At 35.8% G+C, this 26083-nt stretch overlaps 1 protein-coding gene across 1 annotated transcript; it reads right to left on the bottom strand.

The window, feature by feature from the left end:
- Positions 1-12381: 12381 nt before the first annotated feature.
- LOC120351337 lies at positions 12382-24873 on the bottom strand. Its single transcript, XM_039428294.1, has 4 exons — positions 24550-24873; positions 14445-14642; positions 13559-13928; positions 12382-12530 (listed from the first exon to the last, which is right to left on the bottom strand). Exons 1-4 carry the CDS (start codon positions 24727-24729, stop codon positions 12382-12384), a joined length of 897 nt encoding a protein of 298 aa, XP_039284228.1. The 5' UTR covers positions 24730-24873.
- Between the last annotated feature and the right edge of the window lie 1210 nt (positions 24874-26083).

A 26083-nucleotide genomic window follows, 5' to 3' on the forward strand; every position in this document is an offset into this window, starting at 1 on the left:
GATTAAATGGAAAAAACATTCTGGGAAACATAAACTTTAACAAAACCATACATAACCTTGATGAGTGAAGAACGTTAATTTTAAAATTAATATTAATATATTTGAAATGCAAAAATAAATTGTTGTTCCAAGATAAAATATCACCACATAATCAAATCCATAAATTTTTCAATGAATAGATTGAGTATATCTTTCAAAATACCTGATGCGTCGATTCTGGACTAGTACATTTATTTATTTATTTATTGATTAACAGACCAAAATTTGATAAACAGTGCAAATTACAGTCCAAACATTTGAAAAAGAAAAGTATTATTATTTATATATACTTTGTAGCACATTTTACAGTCTTATAATACTGATTTGAATTGGTAAGACGATACAAATAGGTGAAAAAACACTTATACAATTAAAAACTTACATTATTATCAGAAATTTTCGGTGACTGCGTCACCTTCTTCAATGTTTGTTGTAGTTGCCAACAACAACCGTTGAAGGTGACGCAGTTACTGAAAATTTCTGATAATAATGTAAGTTTATAAGTGTTTCTTCACCTATTTGTATCATCTTACCAATTCAAATAAGTTTTATATATACTTTAATTTCGAATGATATACTATGTTTACTACAGTATTTGTTAATATAAATGAAAAAATAATGGATCTTGAATAAAATCGTAACTTTTGTCATGTCAAAGAATCAAATATTTTGATCAAGTTAATTGAAATTTCTTGCCAGATAATATTTCTCGTGAGATAAGCTTATTGATTTCAATAGTTCAACACCTTCACTAATTTTACCAAAGAGACAAGACAGTTTATTTGATTTTATAGTACCTAACTGTTTAACCCTTTTACTACCAAGAGATGTAATGGGACTACCCCAACCCACATTTTGTCTATTTTAGACACATTTTGTCATGTTAAGTGTATTTTCCAAAATTCTTGAAAAAATTATTAAAATTTAATTACAGTCTTATTTAGAATCAAATAATTTGTTAGTTCCTAATCAGTATGGCTTCAGATTGAACAAGAATACATCAAACGTTCTGTTCGATATCACAAACGAAATAGTGCAAAAGGTGGGTGAAGGTAATAATGTACTTATTACCTTCCTTGATATTGCCAAGGCGTTTGATGCTGTGAACCGACCAAAACTATTGCAGAAATTGGAATGCTGTGGGGTCAGAGGTGTGACACTGCAATGGTTTCAAAGCTATTTACATGAACGGAAACAGACCACCTGTATTAATAATATTTCCAGTGATATGCATAATGTAGATTACGGTGTGATTCAGGGAAGCACACTGGGCCCTTTGCTTTTTCTGGTCTACATCAATAACCTCAGTAAAGTTCCCCTAGATAGTAAGATATTTCTCTTTGCTGACGACACTGCAGTTGTATCATTTGGGACTACCTGGGAGGATGCTTTCAGTAAGGCTACCAAGGATCTCTTTGGTGTCAGGAAGTGGCTCGATCAGAACAAACTTACTCTGAATGTTGACAAAACTTGAGTATTCGCCTATTTATTTCAAATCAAACAGTAGCCCAGTACAGGAGATCCTCAGGCTCCACTTGATACCTCCCCGCTGGTCGAATTCTCTACATCGCAAAGTGCTCGCTGTAGACCTCGCGCTCAGTGAGTTACATTGACCTGTTGTTATGTTTCTCAAAAATTAATGAATAATTTATCAATTAAAATTGTCTAGAAAAAATCCTAAATAAACATAGAGCTTTCTGTCCTATATCGTAACGTGACGTGTCATCCCGGAATGTGAGTGTGAGCGCTGTTATCACAGGTCTGGCTGCAACTGTCTACTAACGTTAATGGAAAGATACATTTTCAAGATGTTCGATGTTTTTGAATGGATAGTATTATAGTCCACTGGACAGCTGATTTATGATGAATAATTCTATAGTCTGATTTTTACGGTAATATTGGCGGATGAAGGAGGCTCCTTTTTCCTTTTATACTAGTAGTTCTGTGAACAGTATACCTCACTCATGAATACAACTCTCAATCTAATGAGTAGGGCCAGTACAGTAGGTACAGTATATTGTGAAGATTTAGCCGTGATTGTCATCTACTATTTTCTCCATTGAAAGTGATAGAGACACTGTTTCCAGGGACACCGGACTTATCAAGGAGTACCTTTATATCAAATACATACCTTTTAAATGAAAAGACTGAGAAATTGTCAAAAAACCACAGATTTATTGATACTCAGAAAGACCGGTATCGGTCATTATCAGAGTTTATCAGAGATTGACAATGGTGTAATTACCGAAACCGTATTTCTAAGTATCAATAAATCTGTGGTTTTTCAACAATTTCTTGGTCTTTTTAATTTAATGTGAATAATTACCACAATATCAAGTTCTCAACTACACAAAAAGGAAAAAAATTACCTTTACATACAAATTTTTCTCTACAACTGCAGTAATGGACTCCAATACAATAAAGATTTTTTAAAATAATTTATCCAATTAATTTGATAAACCAATTCAATAATAGTATGATTCAATTTAATTATTCTATCTAATCATAATAATTTATTTTATCTATATATATATAAAAGCGAAATGGCACTGACTCACTCACTCACTCACTCGCATAACTAAAAATCTACCGGACCAAAAACATTCAAATTTGGTAGGTATGTTCAGTTGGCCCTTTAGAGGCGCACTAAGAAATCTTTTGGCAATATTTTAACTCTAAGGGTTGTTTTTAAGGGTTTAAAGTTCGTCTTTTAGCATGTATATCTTCTTCTCCCAATCTCTCAATTATAATTGAAATTTCCATATCATATGTTACTATAGAACTATAATCTAGATAGAGTACCTCTTCAAAACAGTTGTTAACTGGCAACTAAATTAATAATTTTGTCAGGTTGGCATTAAGTTGAGTTGACTTTGTTAGGTTGGCACCAAGTTGAAAATTTAAATGCATTTATCGCGGAAAAATTGATTGGGCACTGCTACTTCAATCCTGGGAATATTATATTACTAGCCGTCAGGCTCGCTTCGCTTGCCATATCCGTTTAGCCAGACGTTTAGTCTGGACCCCCGACTGGATTGTTCTAACATATGATAAAAATGCTCAAATGAAAAATGCAGGCGAGCGAAGCGAGCCTGCTGATCTCATTCCTGGACGATCCAGTCGGGGGTCCAGGGGGCGGAACCCCTGGCTAGACGGATATGGCGAGCGAAGCGAGCCTGACGGCTAGTAATGATTTATTATTAGAATAAAATAAAACAATTTTAGTATTATCTGCAAAAAAAAAATCTGGTAGGAACGAGAATTGAACCTGGGTCCCACAGTGTGACAGACCACAGTCTAACCGACTCGACCACCATGTGCTTGAAACAATACATGCGAAAAAGTATGGGAATGAATTGCTGTATCTTCAAAGACACATCCTTTCTGGATTGAGGTTAGTTTGCAGTTTTTGAAATATTACAAAAAAAACAGAGGTCTTATCAAAAATCGTTACACATAAGTTTCTGCACCTTGTTTCAAAGAACTTGCATACCAAATTTCATCCAAATTGGACAATAACTGCGACTGTAACTGCGGTACAAACAAACAAACAGACAAAAGCCGATCGAGTTGAAACTAAGACCTCAGCTTCGCTTCGGTCAATTACCCTTGTAATGCAAAATTTCCAAAAAACCTTGTATATACTGCGACGCGCAATTTAAAAAGGAACATACCTGTCAAATTTCATGAAAATCTATTACCGCGTTTCGCTGTAAATGCACAACATAAAAACATATAAACATTCAAACATTAAGAGAAATGTCAAACCGTCGACTTGAATCTTAGACCTCACTTCACTCGGTCAATAATAATTAAATACCCAAGTACTAACATTTGATAATGAGTAGATTTTGACTGATTCAAGAGTTGTAAATTGATAAAGAAAATATTATGTATAAATAACAAAGAGCAACACTCACCAGATATTTCCTCAGTACTTAGCCTTTATGGAAATTATTTATTAAGGTACAGGACGGATAGAAATTGGATTACAGATGAGTTGCTGTAATTTCCTAGGCTCTTGCAATTTTCATCTACAGAATATTTTCCTTCCATTCACAAATCCTATATGTATGTATGTAAATAAATAACTCCAACAGTATGGGACTATTTCAATACTAGAATTATAGACACTGATTTTACGAACTTTTCACACACATTCAACATTGAATACAAAAGTTTGTGGCTGAAAACATGCCGAGAACAATTTTACAACATGATTATGCAGGGTCTCTCGCAGAAAGACAAAACCAGTTGAGGAAGCGAAGAATAGAGAAAACGCACACTGTACAGAATCAACAGTGCTCCTATCAGCGAAGAGTCAAAACAGAAGCAGCCATGTTCCTCGATGCCAAATTGAAAAAACTGGCAGGAACAGTATTGCTGAATTTTATTTTCATTGAATTGACTTATTTCTAGCAATTGACAGTTATTTTTTAGTTATAAAATGAATAATAATACTTCTAGAATCAGTTTTCATAATCTATTATGCCACTAAGTACATTTTTGGTTTTGAATGTCTGAATGATAATACAAATTTTTCATTTCCAAAATTATAAATTTGCAATGTATAGTTTAGCACTAGGCCTAGTTGCATTTATGAAACATAAATGAAGTAACTAGTCTATGAATTAGCAACTAATTTGGTAAATTCAAATTAGTTCCAGGTTTCTATGGAGTATTTTTTCTTTGGAATGTCTAAATAGACCTTATAAGGTCTAGAGTCTTATAGAGTCTTATTAGTTTTTTTTTTTATTTCATCACTTAATGAAACCATATGGAATATGGGTAAATATGGAATGGGATTCCATATGGAATTCCATATGGAATGGGTAAATTACTTACTGCTAATAAAATAAATGATATTATAAGGGGTGTTGACAGCAGATGTATCGGCCACCCCTCATCAAGAGTGTCCTCATTTTCTTCCAAGGCAATGCAGTCAAGTGTTTTAGTCTCTCCTGGTTTAAATGATGATGGTTTGGCAGTTGGCAGTTCCTTGTGCCCTGGTGTGCAGGATCATCACAATGTATTTGGAGATCAGCATTCTCTGTCTGATGTGAGTCAGCCTTTTCTAGGTTTCGATCTGGCGAATCATGTAAGTGTGGACACTCTGCTTGAGGATGGAAGGGATTGTCTGAATGTTTCTGGAGGTCAGCAATCATTGTCTGACTCGAGTCAGCCTTTTTTAGGATTCGACCTGGCGCCCCTAAGAGTGATCTAAGTTTTGATATGCATGTAAATGAGTCAAGCCCTAATTATTTAGAGTCTTCTAGAAATAATAATAAAAAATTCCGATTGAATTTATGCTCCATAAATGTGCAGTGTTTAAGAAACAAATTGAATGAACTTGAAATCTTATGTAAATCACAGAATGTTGACATATTGTGTATCATAGAGCATTGGCTGGTTGAACAAGAGTTACCATTCTACCAAAATATTGATAGGCTGGCACTTACTGGCAGTTTCTGTAGACAGTCACCTTGGGGCGGTGTAGCTGTATATTTTAACAATAGGAATAATTTTACTATTAAACCACTTGACTTGTCAACTTACTGTGTGGAAGTTTCGGCGGAATTTGCAGGTTTTAATATTGTTGAGCTATCACTCATAGTGATATCGATGTATAGGTCTCCTAGAGGGGATGCAAACCTGTTTTTTAATAAGTTGGAGCTTTGTATTTCTTATGCACTGTCTGTGGGTCATTATGTGTTGATTGGAACTGACCATAATTTCAATGCAATTTATTCACCAAGGGATGTCAGGGTGTTTCTGAATGTTTTGCAGGGGTTTGGGCTGACAAGTTTAATAAGTGAGGCAACAAGAGGATGCTCAGCTCTTGACTCAGTTGTAACAAACTTAGATCCGGATTGTTTCACTGTGAATGTTAGCAAGGATCAAATATCAGACCACAAACATATCCTTCTAAGAGCTCGGTTGGCTTGCTATAGACGGGGTAAAACACTCAAAACTATCCAGTATCGATCATTTAATGAGAATTGTCTTCAGATTTTTTGTGCTTCACTACAGGATCGAATTGAGCCCTGGTTTAATATGATTTCAACGTTGTCAGCAAGGGAGGGGTTTACGTTTTTCTTTTGTAGTTTTAAGGAACTTTTTGATTCTTTGTTTCCTGTGAAGACTAAAAGGGTTTTCTCATCATCGGGGAGGGATGCTGGTCGACTGGGGGGTGGTCCAACCCGTCCAAGTTGCGATTGGTTCACTCCAGAACTTGAAGAACTGAGAGAGCTTATTCTGTTGGTAAGTGACATGTGTAAAACAAACCCTAATCTGAACATTGTATTGAAGAATCTTAGACATGGGTATCGCAATAAAATTAGGGAAACAAAATTGGAAGCAAACGCAAAACTCATTATGGAGTCTAGTAATAAAATAAAAGCTGCCTGGACCCTTATAAACAAAATAAGACCACCATCAAAAGAGACCAACAACTCATTTGCCACAGCAGATGACTTCAACAATTATTTTCTTGAATCAGTTGAGAAGATTGTGAATGATATACCAAATGACGGTGAAACTATTCAGTTTACTCACATGCCTGCCATAGTTTCTGAATTCACCTGGAGTCCTGTATGTGCTCAAGATGTAATTGAAGCGGTTTTAGGTTTCAGGAGTTCCAATTGTAAGGATATTATGGCATGACCCCAAATTTGCTCAAGCAGATGATAGTTATTATTGCACCCATATTAGCATTGTGTATAAACAACTGTTTAGCTAGCGGTACTTTCCCTGAACAACTCAAAATCTCCAGAACAGTTCCAGTCTACAAGAAGGGTCCATATTGTGACACCTCAAGTTTCAGACCAATTTCTATAATTCCTGTTTTTGCTAAGATATTTGAGGCAATCATATTTGCACAACTGTATAAATACCTTGAGGAGCATGACCTCCTGGCTCCTTCTCAGTTTGGTTTCAGGAAGGGAAAATCTACTGTCATGGCTGTGGAATCACTGTTAGAATCGATTATCAATTCTTTTGAGGAGCGGAAATCAACTTTTTCAATGCTATGTGATCTCTCACGAGCATTTGACTGTATTCCTCATACAGTTCTTTTAAAGAAATTGGAGCATTATGGCTTACAGGATTGTGCAATTCGGGTGTTTGAGTCTTACCTTTCTGAGAGAAAACAGATTGTACATTGGAATGATCAGTGCTCAATTCCTCTTCTGGTAAAACGGGGTCTGCCACAGGGCTCATTGTTAGGCCCATTACTCTTTCTTGTAGCAATAAATGATTTGCACTGCTATCTAGCGGGAAATGTGCTGTTCTATGCGGATGACACTTCCTTGTTCTCTGCAAATAAGAGTGTCACCCAAGCTAAAGCAGATGTGATGAAGCTGTATGATAAAGCTCGTGATTGGTTCTCACTAAACAGATTGTCTCTGAATGAGGCAAAAACCCAAAGTATACTGTTCTCTCTATCTGATGTCAGTGAGTATTTGCAGCCGGTCCGATTATTGGGGTTCACTCTTGATGCCAAGTTACTCTGGGAACCTCATATAGACATGGTGTGCTCCAGTCTCAGCAGCATTGTCTATCTACTGAGAAGGCTGATGTCTGAACTGCCAATTTCGGTGGTCAGACAGGCCTATTTTGCTTTTTTTCATTCGAGGATGAGTTATGGTTTGAAATTGTGGGGTCATGCATCTAGCACTTCTAAAGTTCTGTTAATTCAGAAGAGAGCGGTCCGGGTGATTTCTGGGGCGGGCTATCTAGATCACTGTAAGCCCCTTTTTTCTAAAAATAGCATTCTATCCGTCATTAATGAGTTCATCTATCAATGTTTGAAGGATATACATCAGATGCAGGATAGGCTACCAAAGAGCAATGACATTCACAGTCACTTCACAAGAAACCGTGAGAGTATATATATACCAAGATGCAACTTGAAAAGTCCAAGTCGAGCTACCCTGTGATAGGCTACAATTCCATAACTTGCTACCAACTCAAGTTAGATCCTTGCCGAATAAACGTTTTCTCCAAGTACTTAGATCCTGGTTGATTGTGAATCAATTTTACTCAGTAGAGGAATTCATTGCTGCTGATCACAACACCCTAGTCAATTTAATATAATACTTTTTTTGTCTATTGATACCCAAGTACAGGCAACTAAATTATCTGATCTAATTGTAAATTTGCTTTTACTGATCTGTTTTATTTTATTTATTATTGTCTATTGTATGTATTGTATCTGTGCAGTTTATTGTATGTTTCTTTAATGTGAATTGTGACTTGGCTATATGTAACTTCTATGTTCAACTGGCCCAATAAAAACTTGAAACTTGAAACTTGAAACTTGAATGACGATTGCCGTGAAGCTGATTGTACAGAATATTTGACTGTGACTTCAATTGCAGATTGAATGAATAAAGTTCTAATATTCACATTATTGCATTTTTCAAACATGTTTTAACTACTCATTTCAATCATAAGATTGGCCGAGTCATAAGAATCATTATTTCACATAGCCTACATTTCAAATCATTCTGATGTAGAGAGATTGAATTTAGGTTGGCTGTTCTATATGTTTAAAAGTTGAATAATTTAGTGATATTTGATGGCAATATCCTGTATTTTATTGGAGTAGTTTAGGTGTTATGAATGTAGGCTACACTGTGTGTTTTCAGGTAAACCTTGATAAGCAAGTATTTTCCATTGAAGCCTCATTCATATCTACCGACACCAAATGTAACGTGCCTGACACAAACCAACAAGAGTATTGTTCACAATGTGATTTAAGTGGACACGCCGGTCCGTGTCAGTGGGCTCAATTGCCGCATGCAGACTATGTAAATACGCCCATTTAAATCACATTGAAGCATACCTTGTGGGGCACGTTATGTGTCAGTCAATGTTGGCAGTTATGAGTGAGGCTTGAAGGGTAGACTAAAGTATCTATTTTACCTAGCCCTGTTTTAAAACTATGGTTAATTCATTATGGTTATTTACTTTTCTTTCTGTATAGTATACATATTCTGTTGCATCCTACATAGCCTAGTATATTATATTTTGCTGTTCTTTTATTTAGTTTTTGTTTACCAGAGATTGACAATAGTGGTGTAACAACCAAAACCGGTATCTCGAGTTCTAATGAATAAGTTATGTGTTGTGACAATTTCCAGTATTTTTATTCATTATTATTATTTTAGCGGAACTTTCGTGATGATGATTACAAGAATATGTATTAATTTTATAACGTTTTTATTAGCTCGAACTTCCCAATGTGCTAAGGACTTTAAGTTTCACATGCCCCCAAGTTGTACGAGTACCACAGTTTGAGAAACACTGGTCTAATAAGTTGATTGTTTCTATTGCAGCTTAGGATCATGGAAACCTGTTTTGCCTCATGGCTAGATGCAACATGTGAGTTAAGCAGCAGGTTCAATAGAACATACAATGTAATTTGTCATTGTCGAGAATGGACGATCTCGAGAGAAAACTAAGGAATAGTGAAAAAATTAATTTGTAACTCATATAATATATAAGATTTTCTATAATCAATATAGTTTTTTATCAGATATTTTATTTAAATACTTTAGATTCAAAAATGTAGTTGGAGAGAGCGCTAGTGAAGAAAAATATGGAACTTTGGCATCAAAGTAGAATGGCAAACAAATATATGATTAATAACGGATTGTGATCTGCCTTCACTACAGAAACTGCATCCTTTTTTTTTCTAAGATTACGTCCTAAAGACTCCAGTCATGGAGTATAAGACAAGTCATGTTATTACATAATAATTCTAACACTAAGTAGTTCAACCTAGTTTAGGTTTGAAAGGAATTCTTGTACACTATAAAAAGCTCTATCAACTAAATATTTTTTAATTTGTTTTTTGAAAATCTTCAAATCATCATTACTTTTCAAGATTTGAGGTAGCTTGTTATAAAATTTCCTACCAATATAATCTGTTTTTTTGTTCAAATAACCTACTATTGTGACCCATTATATGATAATCTGCTCTGTTTCGCGTATTATACTCATGAACATCTGAATTCTGGATCACACCACTCGTTTTCACATGCATTACAACTTCATATACATACAAAGATGGCACAGTTAATAGACCAAGCTTTTTAAATAAAGGCCTACAAGAGTCTAACCTATTCACTTTCTCTATACATCTGAGTGCCTTCTTTTGAATCTTAAACACCCTGTCCATATTTTGTTGAGATGAATTACCCCATACTAAAATAGCATACCTAATATGAGATAGTATAAGTCCATGGTAAGCAGTTAACAGTAGTTTTTATCATTCAGCCTAGCAAGCTGCCGCAGGACAAATACCCCAGATGATATCTTATTACATATCCTCTCAATGTAAGGATGCCATGTTAATTTCCTGTCCAATAAAATTCCCAAGAATGCTACTTTCTCTTCTTGGTCTAATTCATTTTCCTCTACAAACACATTTATTTCTCTATCCTCTACTGAATTATATTTACTTTTGAATTGTAGGAATTGACATTTCTTACTATTTATTGTTAATTGCCTTTGCTTCAAGAATTGGACATTGACTGTACTCCAGTAAAAGCATTTATTTCTAGACTATCTAATAAATAATTGTTAAAGATAAGCGATGTGTCATCAGCAAACAACAGAGCTCTGTGATCTTTTAACTTTTTGGTAATTGGTTCACATACAACAGAAACAGTAAGGGACCCAGAATTGAGCCTTGAGGTACTCCAGCCTGGACCTCCAGTTTTTGAGATTTAATTTTTACTATTTCATTCCCATCCACCTTGGTAAGCTCAACACACTGGTTTCTACCTATGAGATATGATTCAAACCATTTTAGTTCTATACCATTCACACCTACAGTTTTTAGTATTTCCAATAATATTCTATGGTTCACACAATCAAAAGCTTTGGATAAATCAAGAAATATTGCGGCTGCCTTCACACCTGAATCTATTATATCTATTAGTCTTTCAACAAGGGATACTATTGCAGTCTTAGTAGATTTCCCTTTCTGGAACCCATGCTGTTCATCACATATGAAATTAATTTCTTCCAGGTGCATCAATAGCCTATTTAAAACTACTCTTTCAAAAATTTTACTTATTACATTTAGAATACTAATGGGTCTATAATTTTCAACTCTTTCAGAATCACCGCTCTTGAAAATTTGCAAAATTTTTCCTTGTTTCAGATCATCAGGGAAAATACCCTGCTCTAGTGAAGTATTAAGGAGATGCAATAAAGGGTCCAGTAATTCATTTTCACATTCTTTTAAAATTTTGCTTGAGACCCCATCCAATCCTACTGTTTTTTTGTTATTCAAATTTTTATTATTCTTGACAACTCATCTCTTGATAATGGATGAAATTTAAATACCTTTTCAATTGGCTCAGCATTTAATGTAGTTGTATTATAAGTATTAGTGTTCGTGACTTTTGGAGATCATATGCAACCTGTTGATAATACTTATTGAAAAAGTTACAAATGTCTATACTATCATCCATATAATTTCCATGTTCATCGATTATCCTAGGGACATTAGTAACTGTATCTTTTTGAGCTGCTCTCCTATTTCTATTAATTACCTCCCAAACAGCAGAGTTAAAATTGGTACTAGTTGTTAATATTTCAGCTGTTTTCTTACACTTAGCTTTCCTCACTTCTTTTGCATAGTTTTTCTTTAGACATTTGTATTTGACTTCACTCGGAACATCCCTCACTAATTTAAATTCCTCATAAGCTTCCCTAACAATATTTCTTTGAGTAAGAATATCTTCAGTTATCCATTCATCTACTTTGTTTAATTTACTTTTTACTTTGACTTTTTTTATTGGACAGCATACACTAATGTGAAATCTTAGAGTATCAATGAATTGCTTATATTTGTAATTTAGGTTACAACTGTTATAAACACTACTCCAATTTTCTTGAAGCAGTTCCTGCTTCAAACAATTTATATTTCCTAGCTCATATTGCTGAATTTCTTTCACAAAAGTTTTTTTTCTGCTTGGATTCTGGCCCTGCAACTTAACATCTAAAATTTGATAGTTATGATCTGATAGATCTGAGCTACCTAACCTGACATTACAACCTTCTATATTTGTGAGGATATTATCAATAATTGTCTGTGAAGTTCGAGTTACTATTATATAAGTCCTATTATATAAGGCGAGCAATTTCTGTATATATTCATTTATTTGGGTATATGGGTAATTATATATGTCCAACGGATCTGAAAAACGGCTCTAACGATATTGATGTAATTTGCATATAGGAGGTTCTTGATTAAAAATTCGATTGCACATGGTCTCATTCCTGGGAAAACTTGCTGAAGGAAATGAAAAGGATAATAATTATTCATCATTGGAAAAACAGATGATAATGGAAGATGCAAGTGCCTGTGTGGGAGTCGTTTTCGGGGCCACTCCTACTTCGGATCCTCTGGCAATTGCCACGATCCATCCTCTGCAGATTCCCGAACACTCTATCTTCGATGATGCAGAGTCGTCCTAGAATAAAGTAATAATTTCAATGAGACAAATCCATCAATTAGTTTGCAAGTTATGGACTATAAACAGTGGATACATTTTTTTGGACCACTCTATGATAAAATAGATTCTTGGAGTGAAATAAAATTTATCAAAGCAAATAATAATGAATTTAAAGTCCAAGTTAATAAATGTCTATAAATAGTGGCTTCTATTCCATAGAGGAATACATGGATAATTAGTGTATACCTTTCAATAATTGTGCACTTATCAATAGCTGTTATTGGTACATTTAACTTACCGTTTGTACTTTGTGCCAATGATCATATTCATGTATTTGGTTTTGTTTCATCAAAAAACGTTTGCCATGTCTGTAATTGTACAGCTTTATATGCAATTAAAAATTTGATTTTCTCATAATGGAAGTGATTGAACTAGGTACTCGAAATTAATGGATTACTGGACCTGGACACTCATAGTATTCCTGGTGATGGTCTTTATTCAGCGTTATTTGTATAATAATTATATTAAGACCAAGACCCTGCTCACTGAAATCTTAGCCCAAACCACTAGGCTTGAAGACTAGACATTTGCACACGTGTTTATGGTATCTCAAGCATCCCACTAAGAACTGGGTTTCAAAAATTTGTCCTCCTGAGAGGCTGGGACCACCAAAATTATTATTGTAACATGCGGTCAAGAACTTCAATTTACCATAATCACTTGTTAAGCTCAGAGCCGAACTTCAAACCCTTCAAACCACCCTTAAGTTGAAATATCCCAAAAAATTCTTATTGAGCACCTATAAGGAAGCTATATGTTCCAAGATCACTGCAATCCATACAGTACTTTTCAAGTATCGCTATCAGTGAGTGAGTCAGTGATATAAGATTTATGATGAAAGGAATGAAATGCATCATTATTTAATGTAGAAGTCTCACAGACCGAGGGTTTCAGTAAACGTCCTACAGTGAGGGTTTCGGTATAAGTTTTGAAAAAATGAAATATATATTATGTAATAATTGTAGTTTGTCATTGCAGTTACTCACTTACGAAGCTCCAGATGTCTATTGACACCGAACACCGACGGCGGCCAGCATCCTCGAGTGAAAACTCTCTGAGTGGTTGTTCCATCTGCGTGGCGTCTGAAATGTCGACAGGCTTTCCACGCCAATCACCCCCACCCATTACCTCCTCACTTAAGCGACTGTGCTGATCCAGGCTTCCCTCATCGATGTAATTGCTGATGGTATTCAGACCGTCAGCAATGTCATAAGGAGGGTCCCGGTCATCGTGAGAGGGCCCTCGGTGTGGTGGCAAGTGAGGAAGAGCCATGAGCATCTTCACACCTTTTTTCACTTCGAAGTCAGCACATATTGAGGCCATAAGGCCTTCAGCCACCACGTGCCGCCAAATCGACTGAAAAATGAGTATGGTGCATGTTACCTACAATTTTTAGAGTCATGTCTAGTCTAATAATATAAGAGTGAAAACTCTTTGTCATTGTCAACAATTTAATTAATAAACTTTGTAACAATTATTCTGTCGTCTATGGTTTAGGGTAATATGTAGTGAACAATATCTTCTGTTTGTTACCATTTAGATATGTATAATTCAAAATCCTCTTGGCGTATTTTTGTGCTCTACAATCTGAGATCAGGTAGAGCGCTCTATCTCATATAGATTTCCAGGTACACCTGACCACAGTGTTTCTTATATTGTGAAAAACACCTAATTTTTAGCTTCATCCATCATCACCAACTACATTGATATTTCACACAATGATATAAGTTCATGAGATTATGTTCTACGAGAATCACCTGTTAGATGCACTTCATTTCAGTATTTCCTAGTGGAGAGGTGCGCATAAGAAAGTGCATCTAATGGGTGATTCTCATAGAACATAACCAGCATAGACCATAAATCAGCACTCACTTGGCAGAAGTGAAAACAGCATCCTAAATGCTGCGCCTCTGGGAATACCACCCTGACGGCATTCACCAGTCCGACTTTGAAGTGGGTGGTGATTGACAGGAAATTACAAGTGAGGAAGTTTTCGCGCATATAATACAGCATGCGCCGGTAGCTGTCCTCCATTCTCCTCTTCATGAGCAAGAACGCCACCGGCATAGTCTGAAACAAATAAGCCAATCACTTATTGCAAAAAATCTGGTGTGGCACACTCATACCAGATTTTTTTGCCATTGTGATATTTTTCAATTCATATGATCACATTATTTTAGACAGAATTGAGGAACTGTCACGTCTCACATATAAATGATAAAATATTGTGAAAATAATGATAAATCTTATTGATCAAGTTATTAATTTAAATATCAATATTTCTTATATTTTGCTGCTTTGCTTTGAACTGCATTTTGCTGCAAGTTTTAAACTGAAATATTGATAGCAACTAAAGCTGGGTTTACACCGGTGAAAAAAGTTTTCAACATTTTTGTTATCATGAAAAATTTCTCTTAACAAAAGTTAATAACTCATGTTTTTAACATAAAATTTCTTGTTATTAGAGAAAATGTTATTAACATATGTTAATGCCTTTTGTTAACTGATGACTTTTGTCATCAGTTGATAACAAAAATTTCAAAAGCTTCTGATATTAACTCCAATAGTTAATAATAAAAGTTTTTTTAACATTTCTGCTACTAAATGATGTTAATAACAAAATTGATTTAAGCTGCGTTTGCACCGGAGTTAATAACACGAGTTATTAACAAAAAGTTATCAACTTGACTGAATAACAAAGATTTCTCTTTACAAAAGTTAATAACTCCTATTTTCAACAGAAGATTTATGTTATCCTTCGAGAGTCGGTAAAGATCAAAGAAAATGTGTTATGTTATTAACAAAAGTTAATAGCCTCGTAACTTTTGTTATTAACAGGTTCCTATTTCCCCCGCAACCCCCTCGCCAAGCATCCTGTTACACAGATCGCACCAGTGTTCCCTACCAACTACAGCTGCAGTCGAAACACATGACAAAGTTATTCACTTTTGTTGATAACAAAATTAGCAGCCAAAAGAAAATGTTATAACATCAGGTAATAACTAAAGGTACGTTTTCGTTTATGCGAACTTATCCATGTCAACAGTAACCGGGTCGGGCTCAATTTCAATATGGCTGAAAATCAGTGGTCGACTGCGGATGAAACGTTTTCGTTTGCACGGCTGGGTCGCAATGTCACCAACCTGAGCCAAGGATACGATAGAATTATTCTTCTCTAACCAGTTTTATCTGCCGTGGCTTCAGCAAATTTTTCCCTAAATTTTTTTTTATTGATTATATTTATATACTAGCCGTCAGGCTCGCTTCGCTCGCCATATCCGTCTAGCCAAGGGGCTCCGCCCCCTGGACCCCCGACTGGATCGTCCAAAAATGAGATCAGCGGGCTCGCTTCGCTCGCCTGCATGTAGACCTCAGCGGAACCTCTGTACCGAATTCTGGACCCCCGACTGGATCGTCCAAAAATGAGATCAGCGGGCTCGCTTCGCTCGCCTGCATGTAGACCTCAGCGGAACCTCTATACCGAATTTGAACGTATTATGTCAATTTGATCTCGAAAAACACCTGTTACTATATCAGCGTTTCAAGTATTGAAGTAGCCGTACCCAATCAATTTTTCCGCGATAAATCAGGACCTAAATACCTATTTAGGAGGTACTGGATAAATATGGTATTTAGGAGGTCCTGGATAAATGCATTTCAATCTTCAACTTGGTGCCAACCTCACAAAGTCAACTCAACTTAGTGCCAACCTGACAAAATTTTTAATTTAGTTACCAGAACAACTGTTTCGAAGAGGTACTCTCTCTATATTATAGTTCTATATTAACATATGGTATGGACATTTGAATCATAATTTCAATATATTGGAATAAGAAGAATATACATGCTAAAAGACGAACTTTAAACCCTTAAAAACCACCCCTAGAGTTAAAATATCGCCAAAAGATTTCTTAGTGAGCCTCTAAAGGGCCAACTGAACATACCTAGCAAATTTGAACGTTTTTGGTCCGGTAGATTTTTAGTTCTGCGAGTGAGTGAGAGAGTGAGTCAGTCAGTCAGTGAGTGAGTGCCATTTCACTTATATATATATATATATATATATATATATATATTATATATATATATATCTTGATGCTTGATGCATATATAGATTCTTGATGCTTGTGATCGAATAAAATCCTGTATTCTCTGATATTTTAATCCATTTTTCATCATCAACTTCACTAAACTTTCTGGTCAATTTAGAATTATACCCAGTCTTTTCTTTGACTGTTGCCTGCTGGATCTTCTGTGATATATTTGAGGTTAGAATTCTCTGCGGATGGCCGAGAGACTGCTTCTGGAGGAGTGCTGCCACAGTCGAATGCGTACCATGTTTGGTTCGCAGTGAAAAATTTGCATAAACGAAAACTCTCCTGTGATTTAACACAGAAGGTGTCGGCCATTTTGTTCGAGCCCGACCCGGTCGCGGTTGACGTAGGATAAGTTCGCATAAACGAAAACGTACCTTTAAATAAATTAATGTTGAAAACTTTTGTTGTCAACTCTGGTGTAAACACACCTTTACTATAATTTTTTACATTAGATCAGATGAAGATCATTATGTTAATGATAAACCTATTTCAATTCAAATTATTTTGAATGACAAATAAAACTTTTGCTTATAAACTTTAAAATTTTTTGCTTAAAAACTTTAAATTTTTTTGCTTTTTATCCCAGCTGTTATATTATATGAATACTCTCTGATGTGTATTATTAATAATTTGTTATTAATAATAATAAATAAAAGTCACCAGTAAAGACATAGTCTGTTTATTTTACATTTCAACTTCTCAAACCAATCTACCTGAGCACATTGTATTTCAAAAGAATACAATAGTAACAAGATCAACAAAAATAACAAGACAAATATAAATATAAATATGAGATACATAAAATAAAGTCAAATAAGTAACTTAGCAATTCAGAAGTATAACATTCTATTCTTCTCATCTCTAATCCAGAACGATCTTGATGTATCATGTCTGTCTACTACCTTGGCCCTCTTCCATATTTTTACATCATTATCCCAAAAAGTTACATCATCTCCCACTTTGAAAATCACTCCTAGTCCTAGCCCTTGAATCATGATAACTTTTAATTTTCTTATTTCGATCTGTGACCCTTTGTCGGAAATCATTGTGTGGCTTACTCTTCAAAACATTAAAATTGAAAACAGGAAGTTTGGTCCTTATTAATCTGCAAATCAACAACTCACTAGGTGAATAAGGTGAACCTAGAACAGGTGTTGCCCTGTACTCCATAAGCATAACATCTATCTCTGCATCACACTCAAGAGATTTCTTGAGCATTCTTTTACAGATATTATAGATCAGTATGATATGAATAGTATTTTAACCATGAGGTAATGGTTAAAATAATAATTGAAATCATTTAATGAAGCTGGTGGTTATTGCTTTAATCCGTGTAAAGTGTTTACGATGCAGTCAATTAACAGACGTTATTATACTGTGGGATGAAGTGAATTACGTTGCAATTAATTATTCATGTGGAATGAATAAATTGCGTTTGATTGTGAGTCGAGATGTACTACAATCGGGGGTTATTAGCTTCAGATTATGATTAAAATTTTCTAATATTTCACTTGAAAATAAAGTCGGAGGACTTACTATAAATTGGGATAAAATAATTATTATTTCAATTGGAATTGATTCTATGTTGGATCGGGAAGTTACTTGTGCTGTGCTGTGCAGATAAGATAAGCATTATCTCAACTGGCTAACTGCTATCGCCAAGCTTCTAGTCTGTGGAAGAGAATTTTATTTATTATTAATTTCAATTTATTAAAAACACACAAAACAAGACAAAACAAAATTACAAAGATTTACGAAACAAATAAAACACAATAAAATGTTACAAATATAAAAAACCATGGGCTTAGTGTTTGGGTGTGTTGGAGAAGAGAAAAAAGAGAGGAAGATACCTAGCCAACTATGGTTTCCCATGTAATAGGCAGGCAAAGAAGAGAAGAGAAGTAATGAGGAAAAAAGGAAGGGAGAAATGGGGGGAAGGAAGAAAACAGAGGAATAGGTACTCAAAATAAAGGTAAGCGAGTCCACTGAAAAATGAAAAAAACTAATGAAAAAAAAAAAAATAAAAAATGCTGGAGCAGAAATCTCGAGTCATATATCTAAATGGAAGAAGAAATTACTGTATGTCCAGTTTTTTATATCCAGTTTAATTTTTCCGCTGACCTTATTGTCCATGAGAAAGTGATTCGGAATGAGGTTTATTATTTTAGTACCTATGTAAATTAATTGCCTCCTTATACATTCAATATTAGTGTTATAGGTTACATATTTGTTAGCAGTGGCCCTTAGATTATAATAATTAAGAGTAGAGTTTATTGTGAGAGGAAAATCGGATCTATATTTTATTAAGTACTCAATTACGGTTTTTATGTATAATTGACGTATAGTCATGACCTCAAAATCACTAAAAACCATATCCGTTGGATAGAGCCTGGGTTTGTTTAATATAGTTTTAATTATCAGTTTTTGTGCTACAAATAATTCAGCAATATGACAGTTGAAACAGCCTCCCCAAACAACTATGCCATACTGCAGAATTGACTTGACTAGAGCATGATACATCATTTTCAGGTGGTTCTTATTAAGAATTCTGTTAACTTGGTAAAATTTAAAGGATAAATATCTAATTTTTCTACATATGTATTTAATATGAACATCCCATTTAAGGTTTTCATCAATTATAATTCCCAAATACTTAGTATTATTGACTTTTTTAATGGTGGGACAATCACAATTACCCAAGTTTAAATTGCACTGAGAATGGAGTCTCAAATCTTGATTCTCGTTAGGCTGCCCTACTCTATTTGCAGAGAAAGTAATGTAATTAGTTTTTTCAATATTTAAACTTAAGGTATTCTTATCTAACCACTTCTTAATTAAAAGCATATTATTTTCAGCTATAGTATGAACTTCATTCCATGAATTTCCGTGAAAAATAGCTGCAGTATCATCTGCAAAGGATATCACAGTTGAGTTTAGAAGTCTTAAATTTAAAAAGTCATTTACATAGAGTATGAAAAGGATGGGAGAAAGTACAGTACCTTGAGGAAGACCATAAGAAGTTAAGTTAGTTACACTAGATTGATCATTTATGGTTAGGGACTGGGTTCTATTACTCAGATAGCTTTTGAACAATTTAAGCGAGACTCCTCTGAAACCATAGGACTCCAGTTTATTGAACAAAGTATTATGAGGTATTGTATCAAAAGCTTTGCGTATATCCAGGAAGACCGCAATAGTTTTCTTATTGGAGTTTATTTTATCAGATAAAGTATTGATGAATTTTATTAGAGCGTCAGATGTACTTTTACTATTTGGAAACCGAATTGGTTCTTGTTGATTATTTTGTTAAGATTCAAGAAAGAAACAACTCTTGACTTTATTAGTTTCTCCATTATTTTAGCAAGGTTGCTGATAAGACTAATCGGTCTATAATTACAGGGATTAGTCGGGTCACCTTGTTTGAATAGAGGTTTTATTTTGGCTGATTTGAGGTGCTCGGGAAAATATCCCTCCTCAAAGCATCTATTAAAAATGAAAGCGAGAGGTTGAGATATAAAATTGGCTATTTTCTTCAGCGTAATATTACCTAGACCATCAATACCAGGACTGCAGTTGTTCTTTAGATTTTTAATAGTTGCCTCAACTTCAACTGGGCACGTTGGTCTCATAAAAAACGTATTATCGATCTGTATTGCAGGAAATCGATCACCAGTATTATCAGGGATATTGATAGTTTGAGCTTGTAATTTACCCACATTTGTGAAATAATTGTTGAGGGAGTGAGCATCAAGTTCAGTACTCTTTTCCTTGATACTGGCCTCACCTATAACCTCGTTTATGCACTTCCACAACTTCATGCTGTTGTTATTACAATTTTCAATTTTCCCTTTATAGTAGACTTCCTTTGCATGATTTATGATCTTATTCAAACCATTACGATAAGCCTTATATTCATTCTTAAGATATTGTTATTAGGATCTCTTCTGAGTCTAGAATGCATTTTGTCCCGCGTGATTATTGATCTTATGATGCCTTCAGATATCCAGGGCTTCAGGGGACGAAGTCTGTTAGGTATCACTTTTACCTTCTTGCATTGATTGATGAGACTGGTCAAACGATCGACAAATTTATCCATAATAGTGTCAATGCTTCCATTCACGGTATAGATTTCTCCCCAATCTTCATTCCTTATGCGTTCCAATAGTGCATGATAGTTGGTTCTAGTTAATGTGTTTATCAATACGTTTCTATTATCCTTATTGATAGGGACCTTCACCAAGTTCAGTACAACCGCGTAGTGGTCAGTTATGGTTGTCCTAAATATAACTCCTTTAGTGAACATAGAATGGTTGCCTGAATTTTTATAAAAAATGTGGTCAATGCAAGAATTTGTTGTGGTTGTTACTCGGGTATCACCATTTATGTAAGACTTATAGCCATTACTATTGAAAATATGCAGATAATCTTGAACAGGAACACTAGTTGAATGTGTATTTATATTCATGTCTCCCGCCACACAAACATTTATTCCATTAGGAATTTTACTGATTTCATTACTCAGACTATTAAGAAAATTATCAATATTTTGATTACTTGGTGATCTATAAACCCCAATCACCTTCACAATAAAATCATCAATTCTTAAGTCAGCACTAACTACATTGGCATCAGAGATATCGAGTGAAACTTCATTGAATCCTATGCAATCTTTTATGTACATGCATAATCCATCACATTTATTCTGTTTAGTGTACTTATTTATTGCCGTATATCCAGGAATGTGAAAATGAACGGCATATCTGCAGTCAACCAGGTCTCAGTTAATATTATAATGTGAATATCAGTTTTCAATTCATTGAGGCAGCAAATAAACTGATCGAAATTAGCATTCAAACTACGTATATTCATAGACATAATATTGAAACACTCAGCATCTTTATTTCTGTCCTCGTGAAAGTGATAGTTCAAATAATCGTCGATTACATCTGTTTCATTTTCTGTTTCTAAAATATTAAGAACCTCTTCAGTGTCACTCATAACTTATATCATCAGGTCCACTTCTCTTTTCCTTGTTCCATTCAACAAGCCCCTTACTATCTATGAATTTAAGTTTTTTAATTAGTTTGTCCACAGCATCATCTACCAGACTGGTTGTTAAATACCTGAAAGTTTCAGTGTGTCTAGACAAGGCAACAATCGCATGGGGCATGCTGTTATAGATTTCATTCTCCTTGTACTTAATTCTGATTAGAATAACATTTTTATGAGTTAGCCCTTGTGCTTCGTGGATTGTGTGAAGTGCAACATCCTCTCTCCACTTTATAGTATCACCCACCATAAGTTTTTCTTCTTGGGTGAATGTTAATATCAAAGTGTCGGGTTGTATCAGATGGTATTCCCCATTTCTGTAAGTAGGCAGAATTGAGATAGCTCTTTCATTAAGCGTCGTAATATTTTCATAGACAGTGGAAAGGACAAAACAAACATCGATAGGACATCTACGAGTTACCGTTTGTTTTGTAAAAGGTTCGCAGAATTCTGAAATTTTATGCCATCTTGTGGCATAATTACTTCTCTCAATGTAGGGTATTTGGTTTGCGTCACCAACTACAATTATTTCTGAGGCCCCACTCAAGTTAGCAATAAAACCGATGTAACCCGCATGCATAAGTAGAGCTTCATCAATAAAAACTCTATTGTATGTTTTATTCTGATTATGATTTATTATATATGAGCCAACTGTCCTGTAATCAAGCTTAAGACGATTACAATGTTTTCGACCATACCTTTCAATGACAGTTTCACGGATTGCTTTAATACCTGTCCGTGTTTGAGTGAGTACTAGATCCTTGCCAGGCTCATGATGCGAGACTATAAAGTAAGATTTACCACAGCCGGGAACACCGTCACACCACTTTATTTTAGGAAGTTTACACTCATGAAGAGTTATTCTATTTATAGTTTTTATTAATTCGCTATTCAGCATAAGTGTAGTATTACGTGTGACTAAAACATATCGTTCTTTAGTAGAGAATTTTAAAGTATCCTCTTGAAATTCTACGTAACTTCCACCCTGCTCCAAGCAATATCCCATTCGGTATTTAGAGTTTGTTTTGAATAGGAATCTTTTCAAATTATTATCATAGATGTTCATATTGTTATTCAGGACGCTTATTAGTTCATCACCTGATATTGACATGTTTCTATGCGTGATGCTAAGAAGAATATTTTTATATATTTTAGCATTTTCGTTATCAGTGTTTTGAAGTAGGGTCCGTAATTCAATCATAGAGTTTATGAATGCTTCACGTTTATTATTACCTTCAAAGAATCCTACAGGGTACTCAACTCCCGGACTATCAGATAGCTTAGGTATATTAAGAAAATTAATTTCACAATAACCTCGATAATAAAAAATAAACTTCAAATCTCTAGCTCCTATGACAGTACTCAAGAGTTCAGTGGCAGGAATATCAAAATAAGTTTCACCAAGATTGTTAAAAGAATCAATTCCTATAATCAAAGGGTAATTGAATTTACTCCAATCATTTATTCTATTCAAAAGATCAATAAGTACCCCATTTTCACCATCATTTAATATGAAAATAGGAATGTTTTTATCAGAAAACAAAACTCTTATACAATTAGAATCTCGTAACACATTCAGGCGATTCCACTCTTCAAGAGAGAAATATTTTTTATTTCTAAGCAGAGAGAGTCCTTTGGATGTTTTAATACTATTTCCTATTTTTGTAAAAGATATCATAACATCAACCCTCTCACCAAAATTATAAACCAGACTTATCTTACTTTTATCAGTATTAGTTGTTACGCAGAAACTAACAATTTTGTTAAGGATGGAATTTAAAGTAATCATTTTGTTTGGGTTGATTGCTTGATTTTACTATCACTATTATTTTTATCTATCCTCAGTATATTGAATATTTTTCTTTCAGATTCCATAATCAGTTCTATCAATTATTTGTTGTAACGCTTTTTGATAGGAAGGGCACTCTCTGTCACCTACTTTGTGATCGAAAGCTTTTTATCATTGCGGCAATTTAAACATGAGGGCTTTTTGTCTCTATTAGGGCACTCTTTAACATCATGTCCTGTAGTGGAACAGTGAGCACAGGTGTTTTGTGCTTGAGTGCAATGCTTACTGATATGTCCAATTTTTTGGCACAATTATTTTCTCCTTTTCAATAACAATTAATAAAATTGAATTCATGTGAATTCTAGTTTTTCCAGATATTCTACTGTTATTGAGTCAGTCTGTGTTTGATCGTGCTATTGTTAGTTTGGAATTAGATCACGCCTCTGATTGTTGTGATTATTTTTCGAAAAATCAATATTTGCTGAGTGTGAATTAATTAACAGCTGTTGTGTCATTATACACGCCTTGTGTGGATAATTACTTTGAAAAAGTAAATTAAGATTTATTTTGGGGTGAAATAAGTCTTGAAGAGAGAAAGAGAGATAGAGCATAAATGTTCACTGTTTGTGAATTAATTAGCAGATGTTATCTGTTATAATAAACACACTGTCATTTATATCCAATGGAAGGTAACTTTGCATAAGTAAATCATGTGATTGATTTCGTTATTGAAATGAACAGTGAGAAGTGGAATATTGAGTTGAAATTATAGTTTCGATTTATTATTGTGATATAGTGAGAAGGCTGTGATCCTCATAACAGATCGAAAAAGATTTATTATTTCGACCACATTTAATGTGATATAAAATCGAAATATGTGGGTAACATCACAACTAGTGGCTTCATGTCAACCATATAATTCAGTATTCTACATCATATTGTCATCTCTCATCTTTTATTGGTGAACAATAAGTTGCTGATACACTGAATAACTGAGGGTATTCATCACTCTGACACTTGGTAATTTCCCTGGATTCCAATTCACCTCTATCAGCTTCTGCCTTCTATGAAGTGTACAATGTTGTGTATCACGTTTCTTCCTGAGGACGAGGACTACAACTTGAGTCAACTTCCTCGACGAGCTCCTGGGAGTATTGGAGCTGTATCTCAGCTGACTATTGCTGAGACCATGACGAGTTCCTGCCTGGTCCTGTTGGAGATTCATTTCAGCTGTCTGATGCTGGAAGGTAGGCAGTGCGCAAGCACGGCGAACTTTGGCAGTGCGCAAGCACAGCGAACTTTGGCAGTGCGAAAGCACAGCCGTGCAGGGCGCAAGCCTGGAAAATGCAGTGCGCAAGCACGGCAAAGTTTGGCAGTGCGCAAGCACGGCCGCGCAGGGTGCAAGCCCGGCAAATGCAGTGTGCAAGCACGGCGAAGTTTGGCAGAGCACAAGCACGGCCGCGCAGGGCGCAAGCCCGGCAAATGCAGTGCGCAAGCATGGCAAAGTTTGGCAATGTGCAAGCACGGCCACGCAGGGCGCAAGCCCGGCAAACACAGTGCGCAAGCACGGCACGCAGTGCGCGAGCACGGCACGCAGTGCGCGAGCACGGCACGCAGTGCGCAAGCACAGCACGCAGTGCGCAATCACGGCACACAGTGCGCAAGCATGGCAGGCAGTGCGCAAGCACGGCATGCAGGGCGAAAGCCCGGCCCGCAGGGCGAGAGCCTGGCAAAGGTAGTGCGTGAGCTTGACCACAGCAGTGTGGAAACACTGCAGCCAGATTGCTAGCTCGTCCGATTGTTGTGTGCAAACATGACACATCGGTCAGTGTGTGTCTGGATTGTCATTACGCGGACGCACACCTTCGCATTGTGGAAGCACCGCAGCAGTGTGAAAACACGGCATGCAGTGCGCAAGCACAGCATGCAGTGTGCAAGCATGGCACGCAGTGCGCAAGCATGGCATGCAGGGCAAAGGCCCGGCCCGCAGGGTGAAAGCCCGGCAAAGGTAGTGCGCGAGCTTGACCACAGCAGTGTGGAAACACTGCAGCCAGATTGCTAGCTCATCCGAATGTTGTGTGCAAACATGACACATTGGTCAGTGTGTGTCTGGATTGTCATTACGCGGACGCACACCTTTGTGGTGCAGAAGCACCACGGCAGTGTGAAAACACAGCACACAGTGCGAAAGCACGGCACGCAGTGCATGAGCATGGCTCGCAGGGCAAAAGCCTGGCTTTTTGTTCTGTGTTACCCTTTATCCTGCAGTGGGCAAGCACAACTTGTCCGGACAGGTCGAAAATCCTCAAGCCTTGCTGTGTGCAGACACAGCCCTCCAGCAGAGCACAAGCTCTGTTTCCTAGTGTAAAAGCAGGGGCCAGTTTCCCGGCAAGTCAGCGGGCGTGACTTGAGCTCTCAGAGCCAGTTGGAGGTGCTGTTCACCTTTAATGTCTCTGTGTTTTTTGTGTTTCTGTGTTTTGTGTGTTTTTTTGTTCTGTGTTACCCTTCTATCCTGCAGTGTGGAAGCACAGCATCCTTTAGCAGTGAGGAAACACGGCAACTCTCGCAGTGTGGAAGCA

This window comes from Nilaparvata lugens, chromosome 1, assembly GCF_014356525.2.
Source record: "Nilaparvata lugens isolate BPH chromosome 1, ASM1435652v1, whole genome shotgun sequence".
NCBI classification, from domain to species: Eukaryota; Metazoa; Arthropoda; class Insecta; order Hemiptera; family Delphacidae; genus Nilaparvata; species Nilaparvata lugens.

Coding starts and splice junctions, on each gene's coding strand:
- LOC120351337 (XM_039428294.1), bottom strand. CDS start 24,729: ATGAATCTCCAACAGGACCAGGCAGGAACTCGTCATGGTCTCAGCAAT. Junction 14,643..24,549: donor GAAGGCAGAAGCTGATAGAG/GTGAATTGGAAT, acceptor TATTTGTTTCAG/ACTATGCCGGTGGCGTTCTT. Junction 12,531..13,558: donor AGACATCTGGAGCTTCGTAA/GTGAGTAACTGC, acceptor ACTTTATTCTAG/GACGACTCTGCATCATCGAA.